At 27.0% G+C, this 23272-nt stretch overlaps 1 protein-coding gene across 10 annotated transcripts in view; it reads right to left on the bottom strand.

Moving 5' to 3' along the window:
* LOC122849864 (neuroglobin-like) overlaps positions 1-23272 on the bottom strand; it is a 79367-nt gene that overhangs the window by 17540 nt on the left and 38555 nt on the right. For 4 of the 10 annotated variants that reach the window (XM_044148790.1, XM_044148739.1, XM_044148722.1 and 1 more), the window contains one exon: positions 21447-21690. In XM_044148790.1, coding sequence (XP_044004725.1) covers positions 21447-21649 — 203 coding nt within the window. In that variant the 5' untranslated portion in view covers positions 21650-21690. The remainder of the gene's footprint in view (positions 1-21446; positions 21691-23272) is intronic. The other 6 variants (XM_044148798.1, XM_044148758.1, XM_044148770.1 and 3 more) reach the window with 2 other exon arrangements.

Below are 23272 nucleotides of genomic sequence, written 5' to 3'. Positions count from 1 at the left end.
TAAAAACAACAAGTTTAATAAATAAAAAAATCGTCTTGAATATTGTATTAGAATATAATTACCGATTGTTTTAACATCTGTATATTGTATTGTTGACTCAGGTATATTACTATTATGATAATTATCATTATCATGTAGGAAATAAGGTAGCTAACCATACTGCTTTTCCTTGGACATTTTTTATTTATTTTATGAATAAAATACATGTAAATTTATTTAACAACGATAGAAAAGTCCAAGGAAAAGCAGTAGCTAAGAAAAAGATGTAGCTAAGGAATTAATGTGACTAAGGAATTATTTCCTTAAAACATAATTCTTTGGCAACATTAATTCCTTAACTTCATCTTTTCCTTAGCCACTGTTTTTCCTTGGACATTTTTATTTGCTTGTGACATGCATCTATATTAATGTTGCCAAAAAATTATGTCTCAAGGAAATAATTCCTTAGCTACATCTTTTCCTTAGCTACTGCTTTTCCTTGGACATTTTTTAATTTTATAAATAAAATACATGTAAATTTATTTTTTAAAAATAAAAATGTCCAAGGAAAAACAGTGGCTAAGGAAAAGATGAAGCTAAGGAATTAATGTTGCCAAAAAATTATGTCTCAAGGAAATAATTCCTTAGTTACATTAATTCCTTAGCTACATCTTTTCCTTAGCTACTGCTTTTCCTTGGACATTTTTTAATTTTATAAATAAAATACATGTAAATTTATTTTTTTAAAATAAAAATGTCCAAGGAAAAGCAGTGGCTACGGAAAAGATGAAGCTAAGGAATTAATGTTGCCAAAAAATTATGTCTCAAGGAAATAATTCCTTAGTCACATTAATTCCTTAGCTACATCTTTTCCTTAGCTACTGCTTTTCCTTGGACATTTTTTAACTTTATAAATAAAATACATGTAAATTTATTTTTTAAAAATAAAAATGTCCAAGGAAAAGCAGTGGCTAAAGAAAAGATGAAGCTAAGGAATTAATGTTGCCAAAAAATTATGTCTCAAATATTCTTTTAGTTTTTAGCTACTGTTTTTTGGACATTTTATTTATTTTATAAATAAATTACATGTAAATTTATTTTTAAAAATAAAATGTCCATGAAAAGAAAGTAGCAGTAATGTAGCTAAGGAATTAATGTGAGGAATTGAGGTTGCCAAACAATTATTTTTAAGGAAATACTTAGTCACATTATTTTATTACATCTTTTCCTTAGCTACTGCTTTTCCTTGGACATTTTTATTTATTTTATAAATAAAATACATGTAAATTTATTTTTCAAAAATAAAAATGTCCAAGGAAAAGCAGTGGCTAAGGAAAAGATGAAGCTAAGGAATTAATGTTGCCAAAAAATTATGTCTCAAGGAAATAATTCCTTAGCTACATCTTTTCCTTAGCTACTGCTTTTCTTTGGACATTTTTATTTATTTTATAAATAAATTACATGTAAATTTATTTTTTAAAAATAAAAATGTCCAAGGAAAAGCAGTGGCTAAGGAAAAGATGAAGCTAAGGAATTAATGTTGCCAAAAAATTATGTCTCAAGGAAATAATTTTATTATTTCCTTAGCTACTGTTTGACATTTTTAATTTTATAAATAAAATACATGTAAATTTATTTGTTAAAAATAAAATGTCCAAGGAAAAGCAGTAGCTGGAAAAGATGAAGCTAAGGAATTAATGTTGCCAAAAATATGTCTTAAGGAAATATTCCTTAGTCATTATATTTATTACATCTACTACTGTTTTGGACATTTTTATTTATTTTATAAATAAAATACATGTAAATTTATTTTTTGAAAATAAAAATGTCCAAGGAAAAGCAGTAGCTAAGGAAAAGATGTAGCTAAGGAATTAATGTGAGGAATTGAGGTTGCCAAAGAATTATGTTTTAAGGAAATAATTCCTTAGTCACATTAATTCCTTAGCTACATCTTTTCCTTAGCTACTGCTTTTCCTTGGACATTTTTTAATTTTATAAATAAAATACATGTAAATTTATTTTTCAAAAATAAAAATGTCCAAGGAAAAGCAGCAGTGGCTGGAAAAGATGAAGCTAAGGAATTAATGTTGCTAAAAATTATGTCTAGGAAATATTCTTTAGTCACATTAATTTAGCTACATCTTTTCTTAGCTACTGCTTTTCCTTGACATTTTTAACTTTATAAATAAAATACATGTAAATTTATTTTTAAAATAAAAATGTCCAGGAAAGCAGTGGCTAAAGAAAAGATGAAGCTAAGGAATTAATGTTGCCAAAAATTATGTTCATGAATAAGTTACTGCTTTCTTTTTGACATTTTTATTTATTTTATAAATAAATTACATGTAAATTTATTTTTTAAAAATAAAAATGTCCAAGGAAAAGCAGTAGCTAAGGAAAAGATGTAGCTAAGGAATTAATGTGAGGAATTGAGGTTGCCAAACAATTATTTTTTTGGAAATACCTTGTCACATTAATTTCACTGCTTTTCCTTGGACATTTTTAATTTTATAAATAAAATACATGTAAATTTATTTTTCAAAAATAAAAATGTCCAAGGAAAAGCAGTGGCTAAGGAAAAGATGAAGCTAAGGAATTAATGTTGCCAAAAAATTATGTCTCAAGGAAATAATTCCTTAGCTACATCTTTTCCTTAGCTACTGCTTTTCCTTGGACATTTTTTAATTTTATAAATAAAATACATGTAAATTTATTTTTTAAAAATAAAAATGTCCAAGGAAAAGCAGTGGCTAAGGAAAAGATGAAGCTAAGGAATTAATGTTGCCAAAAAATTATGTCTCAAGGAAATAATTCCTTAGCTACATCTTTTCCTTAGCTACTGCTTTTCCTTGGACATTTTTTAATTTTATAAATAAAATACATGTAAATTTATTTGTTAAAAATAAAAATGTCCAAGGAAAAGCAGTAGCTAAGGAAAAGATGAAGCTAAGGAATTAATGTTGCCAAAAAATTATGTCTAAAGGAAATAATTGTCATTATTATTCCTTAGCTTATCTTTTCCTTAGCTACTAAAGTTTTGGACATTTTTATTTCTTTTATAAATAAATTACATGTAAATTTATTTTTTAAAAATAAAAATGTCCAAGGAAAAGCAGTAGCTAAGGAAAAGATGTAGCTAAGGAATTAATGTGAGGAATTGAGGTTGCCAAAGAATTATGTTTTAAAGAAATAATTCCTTAGTCACATTATCTCTCTAGTTATCTTTTTTCTTGGACATTTGTATTTTCAAAAAATAAATTTACATGTATTTTATTTATAAAATAAATAAAAAAGGTCCAAGGAAAAGCAGTAGCTAAGGAAAAGATGTGGCTAAGGAATTAATGTTGCCAAAGAATTATGTTTTAAGGAAATAATTCCTTAGTCACATTCATATTCCTATACATCTTTTCTATTACTGCTTTTCCTTGGACATTTTTTAATTTTATAAATAAAATACATGTAAATTTATTTTTCAAAAATAAAAATGTCCAAGGAAAAGCAGTGGCTAAGGAAAAGATGAAGCTAAGGAATTAATGTTGCCAAAAAATTATGTCTCAAGGAAATAATTCCTTAGCTACATCTTTTCCTTAGCTACTGCTTTTCCTTGGACATTTTTTAATTTTATAAATAAAATACATGTAAATTTATTTTTTAAAAATAAAAATGTCCAAGGAAAAGCAGTAGCTAAGGAAAAGATGTAGCTAAGGAATTAATGTGACTAAGGAATTATTTCCTTGAGACATAATTTTTTGGCAACATTAATATAGATGCATGTCACAAGCAAATAAAAATGTCCAAGGAAAAACAGTGGCTAAGGAAAAGATGAAGTTAAGGAATTAATGTTGCCAAAGAATTATGTTTTAAGGAAATAATTCCTTAGTCACATTAATTCCTTAGCTACATCTTTTTCTTAGCTACTGCTTTTCCTTGGACTTTTCTATCGTTGTTAAATAAATTTACATGTATTTTATTCATAAAATAAATAAAAAATGTCCAAGGAAAAGCAGTATGGTTAGCTACCTTATTTCCTACATGATAATGATAATTATCATAATAGTAATATACCTGAGTCAACAATACAATATACAGATGTTAAAACAATCGGTAATTATATTCTAATACAATATTCAAGACGATTTTTTTATTTATTAAACTTGTTGTTTTTAATCCAAACCGATCCAAACATGAACATGATAGTTAAAGTTGCATATTTAAAATTACTCGTCGCTAGCCTGCCGGTAAAACAGCAGGCTTAGTATTTCTGATATACAGTAATTGGATGAGAACCGTTTTCTCATAAATGTCGTCTAAAATCTCGACTATAACCTCAAGCTGTCATTTTAATGTTAATTCGAGTAAAACAAAAAATTATGCTTAATCTATTGAAAAATATTTATGATTAGAATGATTAGAAACAAATTACAAACATAAATAGTCTATCTATCAACAATTTAGTTTCTTTTGGAAAATGCAATCGATATTCTAAATTTTTTACTTTAAGGGAATTTAACAGAATATCCGACGTCGGCCCGACTGAAATCCCGACTTTCCTCCGACTTAATAAGTCGGGACACTCAGTCGGCCGACAGTCGGGCCGACGGAAGTTTTCTACCTGGGAAGGAATTGAAAATAAATGAATATAAAAAAATTAAAAATATAACGACGACTTCAGCAACAACTAAAACGTTAAATCCTGATTCAACCGAGAGAAAAAAGTAAATAAAATAAATACAAAATAAAGTCATAGTACAACAAAATGAATAAAAACGGAGAGTTTAAAAGGTTAGAAGAAAGCGATTCTGGACATGGAGATGACCCATTAGAAGGAACAAGCAAAATGAATGAAAATTAAATAAATTTTAGTTGTAACAATAATCATTGTAACGATAGAGAATGAAATAAATTTGTAGTCACGAATTTCGATATATATTAAAGAAGAAATTAAAATTCCCCCGCAGGGAAGGCACAGTTGCTTCAGCAACTGTATGATCATTTTTTTTTTTTCCTAAACTAAATATCTAAAAACGGGGATCGAACCGAGAACCTATGGGGCGGGAGACGAGCGCGTTATCCAATTGACCGCGAGATCGAATATAGAAATCGAAAATTAATTCTGATACATAACGAACTTTAGGTTTACGTTTCGAGGGTTCGAATTCTTTCATAAGTTATACGTTTAGGAAAAATACACATTGTTCACAATGTAAAGTCGCACTGTACTTCTGTTACAATAGAATAATTAACAAAAGTAATGTTATATAAATAACTTTTTTTTTTATTTGAATCAGTACCCGAACGGTACGGTCCAACCCCTTATAAACCCTTATTAAACAGTCGTCTCGAGGTTGGAATTAGTGTTGCCGCGATACGATACGATACGATAATCCAGTCATTATCGTATCGTATCGTAAAATTTTCACGATATTATTTTATCGTCGAATGCATTATCGTATCGTATCGTCAATGTCGTGACTATCGTCAAAATTCTCGGCGATAATCTTGTTATTATTGCGAAATTGTCGTGAATATGACGATATTTTTGTAATTATTACGAGATTATCGTGAATATGACGATACTCTTGTAAATAATTTGAAATTACATTTTATAAAACCAATTACTTATAATATTATATTTTCATTTAATATTATAATTCTTATTTTGTCGACATATTACTGGGATTTATTTTGCTGGACATAACTATAAATAAATTTTTAAAAAATGAATAAATATAAATAATTACGTCAAAATTTTTCATTTGATTTAATCTGCTTGAATTGAGTCGAGGATACAAAGCAGTGTTTTTTGTTTACTTTTAAATAAATAGAAATATAAACATGATTCGATATAGCTCAAGTTAATGTAAACTAGTAGCACACACTCTTGAGAAAAAAATAAAATCACTGACATATAATACCTCAAATTATTATCCTTGAGATTGAATGCACTTAATTTTCGATAAATAACTAAATATAAACACTAAAAAAAATTTGTGTGTTAGCAGTACGCGCGAGGGAAGTGAAACTTCTTTCGCAGTTCGTCAAGATATTCGTAACGACTTTAATAATATTGACAATCAATTAATAAATGATGATATTATTGATGATATTAATAATATTGATAATGTTTATAGTGTAGGGGTCTTCGATTCTCGGCGATATTTTAAGTACTCGAGTACTGGATCGATTCATATCGAGTACTGGATCGATTCATATCGAGTACCGGTATTCGATTCTTTTCAGAGCCGATTAATCGATTCACGATTCTTTTTCACCGAATATCGCCAAAAGAATCGGTCTTGTTTTTCTCCCTTACAAAGCGCATTGTTCTAGGTTTTATAAACCTAGGCCATCATTTGTATTTATTTTAAACTCTTTTTTAATATAAAATAAAAAAAGAAAAAAAATTAGAAAGAAACAACAAAGTTCGTTGACACTTGATGATTGGGGATTGGCTTCTGACAGTTCTTATATAAATAATAAATATTAATATAAATATGAATATTATTTAATATTTAATATTTAATGAATAATAATAATATTTAATTATTTATTATTAATATTTATAATATTCGCTTTTTTAACATCATATTTTTCATTCAATTTCATTCGTTTTTTTTTCTATTAATATTGTGTATACATAAAAAATAATGTATGATTAAAAAAATTAATAAAAAAATAATTATAAGAACACGATTTATTAATCGATTCTTTATGAATCGAGTACTTTTTGTGGCGATATATCGGCTACCCGATTCTTACAAATTCGATTCTTGAAGATTGATTCCTTTTCTAAGAATCGAAGAACCCTATTATAGTATAAATGATGATATCAATATGATATTTATAATAATAATATCGATCATATTGCGATAATATCCAAGCTATAAATATTGATAATATCAATATTATATCGTTATTGATATTATTATTATTATTAATACCATTGATATTATTAAAATTATTATCAATATTATTATTATTCATATAATTATCGTTATTATTATTATTATTATTTATACTATAAATATATATAAATGATAATAATAACAATAATTTCAATAATATTATCAATTATTAACAATCTTATTGATATTAATAACAATATCTATAGTAATAATATTTGAAATATAAATACTAATAATTACTAATATTTATATTTGAATATTATTAACAGCACTATTATTATTGTTATTATTATTATTAATATATATCGATATTAAAAATATTAATATCAATGATTTTATTATTATCGATGATATATTATTGAAATTATTATTGTTATGATTATGCATACTATGAATTAATATATATTAATAATATTAATAATAATATTATTAATAACAATTATTTCAATAATATTATACAGAATAAAAATGTCAATAATAATTTTGATAACACTATAAATTAGGAATAGGAATTAGGAATTAGGAATGACTATAGTCATAATATAAATGATATTAATTATATTAATAATAACATTTATAATAATAATATTTGAAATATGAATACTAATAATTATTAATATTTATACTTGAATATTAATGTCAGTATTGATCTTATCATTATCAATATTATATCAATATTATTATTATTATTAATATGATTCATACCATTGATATTATTACTAATATTATATTGATATTATTGAAATTATTGTTGTTATTTTTATTTATACTATCGTTATAGATATCATAAATATTATTATAAATAATAATAATTACAATAATATTATGAAGAATAATAATATCATTGGTATTCATTATATCCATAATAATAATATCGATATTAATAATAAAATAATAATTATAATAATAATATCAATAACATAAATATACCAATAATAATTTTCAATTGAGTATATGTATTCATTTATAAATTTTTGATTCATTATTTTTATAAGCGCTGCGAACCGATCAGCTACACTATTGGCAACGCACACACACATTCATCCAAAGCATATCTCTTTTCTCTCTCGTAGCCACTCACTCACGCACTCTTATTAGTTATATGGGCAAATGCTTGCTCGGTCCGAGCGTTCGCTTGCTCCGAGCGTTACATGGCCGACACACTGATTTTTTTTTTCACTACCCTGCGAAAAGAAGTTTCACTTCAAAAAATGATTATGACACTCATTTAAAGTATGGGCCTAATAATATTTATCAAATTTTTAGTCACTATTGTTTTATAGCATAAATATGAACAAAAAATAATCTCGAATTATATTTTTTTATTGAAAATTCCTGAATTAAAAAAAACAATTTTTTTTTTTACGATATCATTGCTTTATCGTAATTATCGTGAAAAAATTATCGTATCGTCTCGCCATATCGTCACGATAAAAATTTGGATTATCGTATTGTCTATCGTGATTATCGTATCGTGATTATTGTCTATTTCGGCAACACTAGTTGGAATGTGCAAAAAAAACCAAAAACAAACCTTTTTAAACCTAAAAATAACCAAACTAGAACTAACCGTTAGTTGACCGTTGATAAACCTTGTTCGAACCACTGAAATATAATAAAATTGGGAGCCGAAGAAACCTTATAAAAACTGTAACGAATTTTAATATTTCGCGTTTCTCGAAATGAATAATCAAACGATGAGCCCAATAGAAATCAATCATCCCCCCCCCCTATTCCCCCTAAGACCGTCGCGCGCCACAAAAAATTAAAAAAAAATTTATTCAACAATTTTTTTTTTATTTATCTTAAAAACAATATATGAGTATTTTAAAATTAAAATATGCAATTAGGTTTTCAATTGTTCATAACAAATTTTGTTTATAACAATATTAAAAAACTAATTAAAAAATTTGAAAATATAAGTTTCATGTGAAAAAAAAAATTTTGTTTTCTGTTAAATTATTTGTTTATAAATTTTAACTGTTTATTAAATAATTAAACAAAATTGTTGTTAACGAAATCGTTTCTCGTTAAAAATTTTCAAAACTCGGCGAATGCAGGTTTTTCAATTACGGAACCATATTCATCAGTATTATTATTATACATAATATATATATTTTTTTTAATATTTATTTGAATATAAATATTGTCCACAATAATAACAATGATAACATTTGAACCTTACCTCAATATAACACACGGAGAGAAAAAAATATTATGTTTTACTATGCTACTGTAGTATCGGTGGATGTTTTCGGATTTTTGATAAGATATAATATTTTTTTTATATTTTTTATTATTTATTTTATATATTTTAATAAAGGCACATAGTAAATTAAATCATTTGTAATCAAACTATGGAACAAGATTTTTTTTACTGAAGACATAGTCGAAAGTACTAACGAAATCTCTTTTTTTTAATAAACTGTAGATACAAAGTGCTATGTGTAAATTAATGTTTATTATGTTAGCATAGTAGAATTGACAATTGACGCTCGTTAAAATAATCATTCGGTACCTAAATTCAAACAATGTTATTTATACTACTCATCAATTTTAAAAAATACGATTCCCGATTTAATTTTTATTGTGTGTTTTATATTAATTACGATATTTGAAGCGAATTTTACTATGTTTACATGGTAAAAAATGCAGAAAGACGAAATGCCAAACAAAAGAGTCAATTTTACGTTAATTCCAGTTTAGTTCCGTAGCTGAGCGGTCTAAAGCGTATCCGACACCCAGTCAATACATACTTCGTCGGTTCGATCCCCGGTCAGAGTGTGAAGAAAAAAAAAAAAAAACAAACAAAACAAAAGCTTCTGCGTTAATAATACAATAGAAAAAAAATTGACAAATTTGTAAAATATTTTTTTAATCAAATATATTTTTGACTATACAACATAGTACTTTTTATTTTAAACATGGCCATTTTTACGATTGAGTATTATGATACTTACTACGTCTGATTAAAATTCTCAAACATAGTAAAACTCACTGTTTACATGATAAATGTTGCTAAATTTCCCAAAACATCCACCAGTACTATAAAACATAGTAAAATCCAGTGTTTTTTTTTAGTAAAACCTAATATTTTTTTCTCTCCGTGCATGTATATATTATTGACTATATACAATATACATATAAATATTTGTTGTTCATTTTTTAGTTGTAATTTAATTTCGAAAAAAATTTAAAAACGTTAACAGTTATCTTATTTTTTTACTTAGATCAAAAGCTTTTACTATTTTAATTTTTTTAAATTTTATTCTTACTATTTAAATGAAAGATCGATAAAAAAAAATACCGACTTACCGATCAAAATATATTTTTTGATTGGCGCATGCGTACAAAGTTTTTATTTAGAAGAAATTATTGTAAAAAAATACAGTAAATTTTGGGGTATAGAAGAAGGGATAAATCCTATCCAGGGAAAAAAAAGTGATCTTTGAAGATCTCCAAAGATCGTCTATGGAAGATCGTTGAAGATGTCGTTTTTGTCCGCATCAGTGACTATCACTGACGATCTCCAACGATGTCTGTCTATCGCCATTGATTTATATGAGAATTATGATGTCGAACGATCTGGAAATATATATGAAGATAAACAACTATCTTCAACGATATAATGATTTAAAAATAAAAAAAAATTAATGTAAAATAAAATTAACATCAAAATGCATTACTAAACATTTATATTAAACGAAACGACATATATTTGTTATATTATATTTTATTAATTAAGAAAATATTTTTTGAAGCTTATAAAAATAACATAAGTATATTCTCATTGTCTTATATTAACAATCCATTTGTTTTTCTTTTTTTTAAAAAACATAAGTTTTTAAGTATAAGCTTTAATGACTTTTCAATGACAAGCAAAATGACAATATTACGTCAGTCTCAATTAGAAGTCTTCTTCTCTGGGAACGAACCGTCTTCAAAATATTTTCAGTACAAAAAAAATGAAGTAAATGATTTATTAAACTCACACCACTGTACACAGCTGTCAAACTGTTTTTTTTATTACACAACTACTTATAAATAATAAATAAATTCATCAACACGTATATAAAATTTGTGTTTAAAAATAAAAAAAAACACGGAGAGAATTTTTTATTTTTTTTTACGAAAAAAACATAGCAAATTTTACAATGGCCCATAGCTGAGCTGCGCCATCTATCGGTTTCATGATATTTTCATATGGGCCATAGCAAAATATCGTGTGGGCGTGGCTATTTTTTTTTTTGTGTACCATAGTAATTTTTGTTATGGTCAAACGCAAAATTTATTCCATTTATTGAAAATATTATAAAAATTTTTTTTTTTATTGTCAATATCTATAATTTATTTATTTGTTTTTTTTTTATTTCATTTTATTTTATTTCATTTATTAACCTAAACCAGGGTTTGAACCCCAAACCTTCCGAACAGAATTCTACGCGTTATCCGCTGCGCCACAACAACATTTACAAAAGCTAACATTTGTTTGTTTTTTATTAACAACTGAAACATAAGCAAAGACACGCCTGCGCAGTCGGCTAAAAAGTGGGGGTGGTTGACATTGCTTTTGCTATGGCCCATTGTAATTTTAACCATGTTGCTTTGTATTTATCAGTGACACCTATAGGATTTCTAAGAGAATTAAATTTTTACTATGGCACATTGTAAATTTTCAGAGGATCATTTTAATTTTTTCTATGGCCCATTGTAATTTTAACCATGTTGCTTTGTATATATCAGTGACACCTATAGGATTTCTGAGAGAATTAAATTTTTACTATGGCACATTGTAAATTTTCAGAGGATCATTTTAATTTTGTCCACAGCAACAACGTAAAATTTTATGAATAACAAAGCAAAAAAAAAAATAAATATATTTTGCTATGGTGCAATGTAATTTTTAGGCTAGATTATTTTAACTTATAAATTTGGCCTCGGTAAAAATTTCTTAATGCGTTGTAATTTTTTATCTGAACATAGCAAAAAAAAAACATTATATAAATTGCTATGGTACATTTTAATTTTTCAAAGCAAAAATCGTTTTTTTTTGTTAACATGATAGTAAATATTTTAATAGTCAAAAGATAGACCCTCAATGATATGGCGCCATAGCAAAATTTGCTGAAAATTTTTCTCCGTGAATAATTCAACAGTTAATATTATGACTGCTACGAAAAAATCGGCTAATGAGTTCGCCTGGAATATATTAGAGTATGCCAGTATGAAGAAAGGTGTCAACTAGAAATGTCAAGTAAAAATAAAATTGACATCGATAAAAATATATTGAAGCGGTTAAAACAGAAATTGGTAATAATCGTTAACAATGCTAATGAATAAAGTGGAAGTGTCACACAACATATCAATATTATTTATCCATTTCTTGTGACACGGTTTTGGAAAAAAATAGCTTGTCTACATTAGACGGTGCTTTTATTATTATTGTCATTTTCAACAAATATTTTAGATAGAAATTTAATTAGTAGAAGTCGTTCTAACTCAAGAAATGGATTAACTACTTCAACAAATATTTCAGATAGAAATTCAATGAGTGGAAGTCGTTCTAGCTCGCGAGGAATGGATCAACTAGTCCAACAAATAACTTTGACCGAAGAAGTTCAAACCTCCAATCTGATGAACAGCAATTATCGTTTAGATTACAAGAGGCTGTCGAAGATGAAGACCAACTTTTTGGCTTCGAGTATGCAGATGCAAATGTAAGTTAAATATATTTATTGTTTTTTAAATAAAATTAAAAAACTATACTGATATAGAATTTTTTATGTTTATTCATTAGATGATTCACTTGGGAAACAATATTTTTTGTATTGAAAATATTTTGAAAACGATTCGTTCCCAGAGAAGAAGATTTCTAATTGAGACTGACGTTATATTGTCATTTTGCTTGTCATTAAAAAGTCATTAAAGCTTATACTTAAAAACTTATGTCTTAAAAAAAAAAAAAAACAAATGGATTGTTAATATAAGACAATGAGAATATACTTATGTTATTTTTAAAAGCTTAAAAAAATATTTTCTTAATTAATAAAATATAATATAACAAATATATGTCGTTCCGTTTAATATAAATGTTTAGTAATGCATTTTGATGTTAATTTTATTTTAAATTAATTTTTTTTTATTTTTAAATCATTATATCGTTGTTTATCTTCATATATATTTCTAGATCGTTCGACATCATAATTCTTATATAGATCGTTGGCGATAGACAGACATCGTTGGAGATCGTCAGTGATAGTCACTGATGCGGACAAAAGCGACATCTTCAACGATCTTCCATAGACGATTTTTGAAGATCTTCAAAGATCACTTTTTTTTCCCGGGAATTGGCCGAAAAAAAAAATAAAAATAGTTTTGTTATATATATCGATGGCCCTCTTTTTAATAAGCCTGCTTTCGATTTTTTCCAATCACTAATAAAAAAGATATCAAATTCCGTAAAAGCCAAAAACAAAAACTTATTAAAAAATAAATTTCTCTGCTGAATGTCCTCCTTATCCCCTCTCTCGAGACGTTTCATGTCGTACATACGGAGATATGCATGTATGCATAGTTATCGATTATTTTCTTGTGGGTGTGTGTGCCGTACAATGTTATTCTTTTTTTTTTTAATTCTTCCTTAGCTACATATAAGTATGTATATTAGGGTGGTCCTTAAAAAGGCTATGGTGGAATTTGATCACTCTCACCCCCTCATTTAGTTAGAAATATATAAAAAAAAATTCTCTCAAATTTTCAGAATTTTTACTCAACATTAACCCGTGCCGCAAAAGCTTATTTTCTATTTTCGATTTCGGGATTTTTAGCAAGATTACGATATTCATAGAGACAAGATTTTATGAATAATATTAGAACGTCATTGCAAGCAAAAAATATTGGTCGCAACAGAACTTCGATATCTCGAATACTGATCGAGGTATCGAAGAAACATGATATTGAATTTTTCTTTTCGTCATTTTTTTAGTAGATAAATAGTTTAGTAAAGAAAAAAATTTTGGAATCGATTTTATTAGTATTTTTTACGAGGAATATTGTGGTTCAAACAGAAATATCGTACCTTCAACTGTTTTCGAGATACTGAGCTTTGAAGGTAAAATATATCGAAATATATTACTAACTTTTCATTGATTTAATATTTTTAAATAATTATAAATTTAAAAAAAATCAATATTAATAATGATTCTAGTAAGATTTCTTACGGAGAAAAACAATAGTGATGATAAAAATTTAATATCTCTATCCATTTTCGAGACATCGATTATTGAAAATTAAAAATATCGATATATTTATAAGATGACGAGTTGTAACTAGAAAAAACTAGATTCCATAGTTATATTACAACTTGAATAAAAGGATATAACTTTCGTTTTTAATGAAATAATGTAAAAGCCAACTTGCAAGAGTTCATGATGGTGAAGCTGCCCCTTCCACATTTCTTTTCATAAGAGCCCACCAGATTGAGTGAGTGAGAGCTATGCTTCCCCACCATAAATTCTTGCCAGTCGGCCTTTAGCTGATGAAAAGATGAAGCTAAGGAAGCAATTATGCCGGTAAAATAACGTAGATTTTGTCCCTGGTGAAAATAATCTCTCCAGATTCACTTCGGATTTCTCATGATTTCTCCGGACTTACTCCGGGTTTTCTACGTAATTGAGACTTTCAGAGATATTTATGGAGTAATCTCCAGACTATTTCTATAATATCTCCGCATTTTTTCCGGAATTTTCGCTTTAAAAACAAACACAAAAAATCGGAAAAATCAATAAAGAAACTAGAAATAAGAGTTTACCTACGAAAAATAAAAAAGAAATTTTGTCTGAAAAAATCCGGAGAAAATGTGGAAAAACTCTGGAATAATATCTCCGGAAGTCTCAATCGCGTAGAAAATCCGGAGAGATTATTTCTACCAGGGGTGTGTTTGGCTATAATTAAGACTAAGTAAAAGATCTAGCGGCTAAGTGAAAAATCCAGGTGAGGAAAAGATGTAGCTAAAGAGAAGAACGTAGCGGGTAAAATAATGTAGATATTGTATGTTTAGCTATAATTAAGGCTAAATAAATGATATAGCAAAGGTCAAGATATAGCTGAGAAAAGATCTAGCGGCTATAAGCAAAACATTTTTCTTTATCCAAGTTGGAATATGACTTTGGAATCTAGTTTTTTCTAGTTACAACTCGTCATCTTATTAATATATCGATATTTTTAATTTTCAATAAACGATGTCCCGAAAATGGATAGAGATAATAAATTTTTATCATCACTATTGTTTTTCTCCGTAAGAAATCTTACTAGAATCATTATTAATATTGATTTTTTTTAAATTTATAATTATTTAAAAATATTAAATCAATGAAAAGTTAGTAATATATTTCGATATATTTTACCTTCAAAGCTCAGTATCTCGAAAACTGTGAAAGGTACGATATTTCTGTTTGCACCACAATATTCCTCGTAAAAAATACTAGTAAAATCGATTCCAAAATTTTTTTCTTTACTAAACTATTTATCTACTAAAAAAATGACGAAAAGAAAAATTTAATATCATGTTTCTTCGATACCTCGAAAAGTATTCGAGATATCGAAGTTCTGTTGCGACCAATATTTTTTGCTTGCAATGACGTTCTAATATTATACATAAAATCTTGTCTCTATGAATATCGTAATCTTGCTAAAAATCCCGAAATCGAAAATAGAAAAAGCTTTCGCGGCACGGGTTAATGTTGAGTAAAAATTCTGAAAATTTGAGAGAATTTTTTTTTATATATTTCTAACCAAATGAGGGGGTGAGAGTGATTAAATTCCACCATAGCCTTTTTAAGGACCACCCTAATGTATATATATGTATTAGACCTTTTCGAAAAAAAAAAATATTTTTTTTTTTGGCCTCCAGTGCATGAAAATTTTTGTTCTCAATGAAAATGACAAAATCGATTAAAAATTTTTTTTTCCGATTTTTATTGAAACGTCACAATGGCATAATTGATTTTTGTTGGAATAAATCACGACCAAAGCGCGGTGTCAACTGAAAACAGTCATAACTTGGCCAAATTTGAATATATAGACGTCATATTGTGCTTGTTTTAAAGGTTATAAAAAACTCTACAACTAATTTTCAATGATTTTTTATGCTACTATTTCCGTTTCATTCGAAAAACAGACAATTGTCGTTACCAAATGATACTTTTTGAAGTAATTGGTAATTACATTGCATATAAGTATTTTGTTTATAACGATAATCTTTAAAAAAAAATTGCATTTTCAAGGTCTTTAAAGGAGGAACATATTACATCCTATTATTTTTTTTGTCAGATTAATATTTAATTATAAATAAACCGTAAGTAGATCAATATAAAATTTTCCACTTACTGAAAATTAAAAAAAAAAATTGATAAGCTGGCATATTTTTTTCATTTATTATGTAATCCTGATTGACTGAGGCTTAGAGTTACTAGCTATTTATGTACTAATTATGTGTGTAAAGAAAAAATTTATTTATAAATGGCGCTGAAATTGGCGTCTAAGATAGCGTCTCGAATCTCCTGATCCAGGGATGATTCGGGTTTCAAGGTCCCAACATTAATAAATAATTAAAAATGATATGAAATTTAATATAATTTATTAGAAATTATTAATTAAGTATTAATATACCCCAAAGAAGTCACAAATATGAAAAAACATCCTTCTGGAATAAGTAACATCGTATTTAAAGAGAACAAATTCAAGGGTTGTTGGCTAAATAATTTTTTTGTCTGTGATGGAGTTGAGCCATCCTCGTAATTTTTTTTTTACTAAATTGTTTAAGATCAAAGCTAGTTTAGGAAAAAAATGGGAATTTTTGAAATGGTCAAAACGGAGAGGGGGTAGATTTCAATTGTTTTTATTTTTCTTAATATCAGAAGCTAACGCCCTCTGCGGCAAATGACAGAGACAAAAGAAATTCAAATTTGTAATTATCGCAATCAAAAAACAATTGAAATCCACCCCCTCCCCTCTTTTGATCATTTCGAAAATTCCCATTTTTTTTCCTAAACTAGCTTACACCCTAAACAATTTAATAAAAAAAAAAATTACGAGGATAGCTCTATTTTAATAATTGATTATAAAAGATAAGGGCCGGGCCCAAGAAAACCCCTATGTTCTCTGTACTTCAAATTTCTGGACGCTAGCTTAGACGCCAATTTCAGCGCCATTATTTATAATAAATTTTTTTTTTATCAATAATTATGCTAGCTTTTAACGAAAGCTCGCACAACTTTTTGATTTATTATTCGACACAAATCAAGTAAGGCCCTTAATTATGAGCTACTTACGAGCTACTTATAGGTGTAAAAAAAAATTTAACTAAAATACTTTTTTTTTTTATTAACAATTATGCTAGCTTTTATCGTAAGCTAGCATAACTTTTTTATTAGTCATGTAATTCTGATCAAGTAAGGCTTAAAATTTAAAAGAAAGAAAAATAATTATAAATAAATTTTTTTGTTTACACACATACTGAGCTCGTAAATAGCTCATAATTTAGGGCCTTCCTTGATTTCTGTCGAATATTAAATAAAAAAGCTGAGCTAGCTTTCGTTGAAAGCTAGCATAATTATTGATAAAAAAAAATTTATTATAAATAAATTTTTTTCTTTATACACATAATTAGCACATAAATAGCTCGTAACTCTAGGCCTCAGTCAATCAGGATTACATAATAAATGAAAAAAATATGCCAGCTTATCAATTTTCTTTTTAATTTTCAGTAAGTGAAAAATTTTATATTGATCGACTTACGGTTTATTTATAATTAAATATTAATCTGACAAAAAAAGTAATAGGATGTAATATGTTCCTCCTTTAAAGACCTTGAAAATGCAATTTTTTTTTAAAGATTATCGTTATAAACAAAATACTTATATGCAATGTAATTACCAATTAATTCAAAAAGTAGCATTTGGTAACGACAATTGTCTGTTTTTCGAATGAAACAGAAATAGTAGCATAAAAAATCATTAGAAATTAGTTGTGGAGTTTTTTATAACCTTTAAAACAAGCACAATATGACGTCTATATATTCAAATTTGGCCAAGTTATGACTGTTTTCAGTTGACACCGCGCTTTGGTCGTGATTTATTCCAATAAAAATCAATTATGCCATTGTGACGTTTCAATAAAAATCGGAAAAAAAAATTTTTTAATCTATTTTGTCATTTTCATTGAGAACAAAAATTTTCATGCATTGGAGGCCAAAAAAAAAAATATTTTTTTTTTTTGAATAGGTTTAATATATATATAATATACATATATATATGTTTTTATTTTCGATTTATTTATATGCAAGAAGATTTGTTATTTCTTATATATAATTAATATCGATATTATTTCATCATTCACTGTTAAATGAAAATATGTAGAAGAATTGTACAGGTGCGTGAACCTTGCCTGCATAAGTCCTAAAAAAATTATCTAGAATACTCATTAGAAGCGTCTTAATTTGTACTATTTTTTACCGCAATTGTTTTTATTTATACCTTAAAATTAAAGGGTGGAGAAAGGCTTAAAAATTGATTTTGTATCTAGATGACTCAAGGGAAAAAAAAAATTGCTACAGACGCAGAATAATTCGTACTAATTTGTACCACCAAGCCCGAAATATGTACCTCAAAAACAACAAGATGAAAATTATTTACTCCAAAATAATAATTAACAATTGAATATCTGCTTTAATTATTGAGGTACACAATCCGCTCTAGCTCACGTTCTGCTCTTTGAAATACAAATCAAATTATTTAAAAATATTGATTTTCAAAGGCGCCATGCAATTGTTAATCAAACATTTTTATTAACAATCCCATGGTGCCTCGAAAACTCAATATTTTCAAATAATTCATTTTTTATTTTAAAGAGCAGAACGTAAGCTAACCTGTACCGGTAAGAGCAGGAATAGTATCTCAATAATTAAAGCAGAAGATATTTAATTGTTAATTAACAGTTTGGAGTAAATAATTTTTTTTTGGTTGTTATTTTTGGGGTACAAATTCCGGGCTTGGTGGTACAAATTAGTACAAATTATTTTGCGTCTGTAGCAATTTTTTTCCCCCTGAGTGATCTAGAAAAAAAATCAATTTTTAACCCTTCCAACCACCCTTTATAATTTTGAAGTACAAAGGAAAACAGTTGCGGTAAAAATAGTACAAATTAAGACGCTTTTAATGAGTATTCTAGATAATTTTTTTAGGGCTTATACAGGCCAGGCTCACGCACCTGAATTGTACGAATATAATTGTTTATATTCTCTCTCACGAATTTTTATGAATTATTATTAGTTAAACAAAATGAGTGAAATAACAAATAAAAACAAAACATAAATTTACAATTGATGTCACTGAAAGCCTCAATTATAGATGAGCTGTTTATTTTTTTATCATAACTTTAATAATCAAAAGAAGTGAAATATAAAAAAAAATGGTACACGGAGAGAATTTTTTATTTTTTTTTACGAAAAAAACATAGCAAATTTTACAATGGCCCATAGCTGAGCTGCGCCATCTATCGGTTTCATGATATTTTCATATGGGCCATAGCAAAATATCGTGTGGGCGTGGCTATTTTTTTTTTGTGTACCATAGTAATTTTTGTTATGGTCAAACGCAAAATTTATTCCATTTATTGAAAATATTATGAAAATTTTTTTTTTTATTGTCAATATCTATAATTTATTTATTTGTTTTTTTTTTTATTTCATTTTATTTTATTTTATTTTATTTCATTTATTAACCTAAACCAGGGTTTGAACCCCAAACCTCCCGAACAGAATTCCTACGCGTTATCCGCTGCGCCACAACAACATTTACAAAAGCTAACATTTGTTTGTTTTTCATTAACAACTTAAACATAAGCAAAGACAGGCTGCGCAGTCGGCTAAAAAGTGGGGGTGGTTGACATTTCTCTGAGTCTGTCATTGCTTTTGCTATGGCCCATTGTAATTTTAACCATGTTGCTTTGTATTTATCAGTGACACCTATAGGATTTCTAAGAGAATTAAATTTTTACTATGGCACATTGTAAATTTTCAGAGGATCCTTTTAATTTTGTACATGGCCTATTGTAATTTTAACCATGTTGCTTTGTATATATCAGTGACACCTATAGGATTTCTGAGAGAATTAAATTTTTACTATGGCACATTGTAAATTTTCAGAGGATCATTTTAATTTTGTCCACAGCAACAACGTAAAATTTTATGAATAACAAAGCAAAAAAAAAAAAAAATATATTTTGCTATGGTACAATGTAATTTTTAGGATAGATTATTTTAACTTATAAATTTGGCCTCTGTAAAAATTTATTAATGCGTTGTAATTTTTTTTCTGAACATATAGCAAAAAAAAAAACATTTTATAAATTGCTATGGTACATTTCAATTTTTCAAAGCAAAAATTGTTTTCTTTTGTTAACATAATAGTAAATATTTTAATAGTCAGAAGATAGACCCTCAATGATATGGCGCCATAGCAAAATTTGCTGAAAATTTTTCTCCGTGTAAAATTTCGAAGTATAAAGTTGAATAATTTGCTGGATAAAAAAAAAAAAAAAAAAAAATTAGGCGCTTTTTCACGATAACGCTCGCGATACATGTTAATAATATTATAATAAAAAGCGCTTAATTTTTTTTTTTGATGATAGAAAAATAAACAGCTTATCTAAAATTGAGGCTTTCAGTGACATCAATTGTAAATTTATGTTTTGTTTTTATTTTATATTATTCTAATTCATTTTTTAATTTAAACATTCTCGAAATTCGGGTCTGCGATGAGATACGAATGAGGATCAAAAGAGAATCCACGTTCCCTTTTCCCGATCGACTAGAGGCATTTTTATCACTATTTTCAATCGCGATTAACCCTTCGGAATACGCGATAAACCCCCAACATCTAAATTGAAGGTAATTTTTCCCTCTACAACGTTTATTTCAACTATTTTTCCGTAAACCCTTTCGCGATATTCTCAAAAAACTCTCATTTTCAACCCTTTCAATTTTTTTTTATTACAAATGTTTTGTCACAAATGTCCACCAACGGTCTAGATCGACTGGAATAAGTAATAATTAATCCAAACAAAAAAAAATCGAATAAGAACTCATTGTTTTGGACATCAAAATAAAAATGTCACGTGTTTATTAATTTCAAAAAAATAAACTACTATATAATTATCATGTGTTTCACCGCATTTTTATTTAGATCCATGAATAAAATAAAAATAATAAACTTTTTTAGAAGAGGTTAGGAACATACTTGATTAACACTAAATATTTGTGTCATGTGGCGAGAAAAATTACTATAAACTACAGTAATATTTAGCATAGAGTAGAACATTAACTCAAAACTACAAATATTCCTGTAAAATACAGTGAAAGTTTAGATAAAATATAATAATAACTACAATAAGTGGGAATTAGTCACCACAATGACGTCGGTTATGATTTTTACTATATACAACTACTAATATTTGATGTGTATTTTTTCCGTGTGTTTCCTATACTTAATAAAACATGCTTACTTTATAAACATGTAAACACCAGTTGGTTCCATCGCTCTTGCCACTGCTTTCCAACTGGCAACGATGGTGAACTTTTGACGTGCAGTGAGAGGCAGTCGTGGATCTGTAGCAGCTGGAGGCGGCGGACTATCTTTTCCATTCGTATTTGATGTTGCAAGTTTAGTAAGTTCACACCCCATCACGATATTGCTGCTTGTATTCATTTAATATTTACGAATTTAATCCAACCTGTTGAGTTGTCCTACTATAAGCATCGAAAAATAGTTACATTACGTAACTTATATATTACGTATATTATTATGCTACATTAGCATTATTGTTTAAATTAACAATTAACTATATTAAAGAAATAGTAGAGAAAAAACTTGTTTTATATTCTAAATTTGTTTTTAACTCGTGAAATAGTAATGTAAAGTTAAGTCGGAAGGAAATATTACTTCAGAAGTTTCGGTTTTTTCTCCATTGTCGAGGGGTTGATCACGACTGAAATCACACTCAGAGAAGGATAAGTTAACAGTTAACATACCAATATGTTTACATTAAACATACAAAAGTTTAATGTTAAGATATATATATTAACAATAAACATAGATATCTTAACTGTTAACATACGTATGTTTATAGTTAACATACGTATCTTTACGTGGCCAAATATTTTGATGCTAGGGTTACCATATCTCGAAAAAGCCAAATCAGGACATTTTCCTCCCACTCCAAAATTTTACCCCTTCCACCTATAAATTCATGTTTCAAGTAGATAATCATAACAATTCATTTATTTTGATTATATGTTATTTATTCATTTGTTTTCTTTTAATTATTCAATAATTATTCATCAAAATTACACAAACGATAGAAAAATTTTTTTCAGTAGTTAATTTCTTTGTCTAAATTAATTCATCAAAAATTAATTGGTAAGCGAAATCCTTTCGTTAGGCTTTTTTGTTATAGCTTTTAAGTTGTTAAATTAATAATTATTTAAACAAACTGAAAGCTATGAGAAAAATGGCTAAGGAAGGAAGTTGTTTACACTGAGAGAAATTTTAACTAAGAATTACAAAAGAAAAAGAAAAAATTACAAAATAAATAGTAAAAACTGCGTTCCCCCGTCATTTATAAGAATTATTCGTATATTGATACATAATTTTTACAATAAAATTATGTAAAAAATCTGGCCATTGACTATATACACTACTAAGCCATAAAATTTACACAATTTTATTGTAATTTCTGTTTAAAAAAATGACTAAATTCACGACACTCACAAGTAAATTCTAGCAGACTGAGAATTTACCCACTACCGGTTTTAGAATTTACTAAATTTTATTATAAATTTTATTTAAAAGTTGGACATTTTTTGTGTTAAGTTCGGCAGTTTGTGCTAGATTCACGGAGAATAGAAATCAATTCCCGGCAACATTTTTTCTTTTCTGTTTACATGCTCAAAACTCGAAAACTAGGTGATGAATAGAAAAAAGTTATTCTTGATAAATTGTTTAGAAATAAATAACTAATAATAAACCTCGCTTAACCCCATACCTAGCTTCAACAGATAAGGCTGTAGAATTGCTTGAAATTACATGACAGTTCAATCATTTGTTCAATCGGTCGGCCATCTTTGTGTTATTTCGCCCCACAAACAGAATTTTTACAAAGCAATATAGTAAAAAATATTTAAGTCTATGCTAACTTTTATATGTCTACATGATAATTTTTATTATATATATAAGAATATTTATTAAATTGTGCAGTATTTTTTATTCAGCCATATAATAATTTTTATTCTTTTCACAAAACATGTATGTCTTTATTTTAATTAACTCATA

The sequence above is a fragment of the Aphidius gifuensis genome, linkage group LG1, assembly GCF_014905175.1.
Source record: "Aphidius gifuensis isolate YNYX2018 linkage group LG1, ASM1490517v1, whole genome shotgun sequence".
In the NCBI taxonomy this organism is placed as follows: domain Eukaryota; kingdom Metazoa; phylum Arthropoda; class Insecta; order Hymenoptera; family Braconidae; genus Aphidius; species Aphidius gifuensis.
This window is presented reverse-complemented; position numbering and strand designations above follow the sequence as displayed.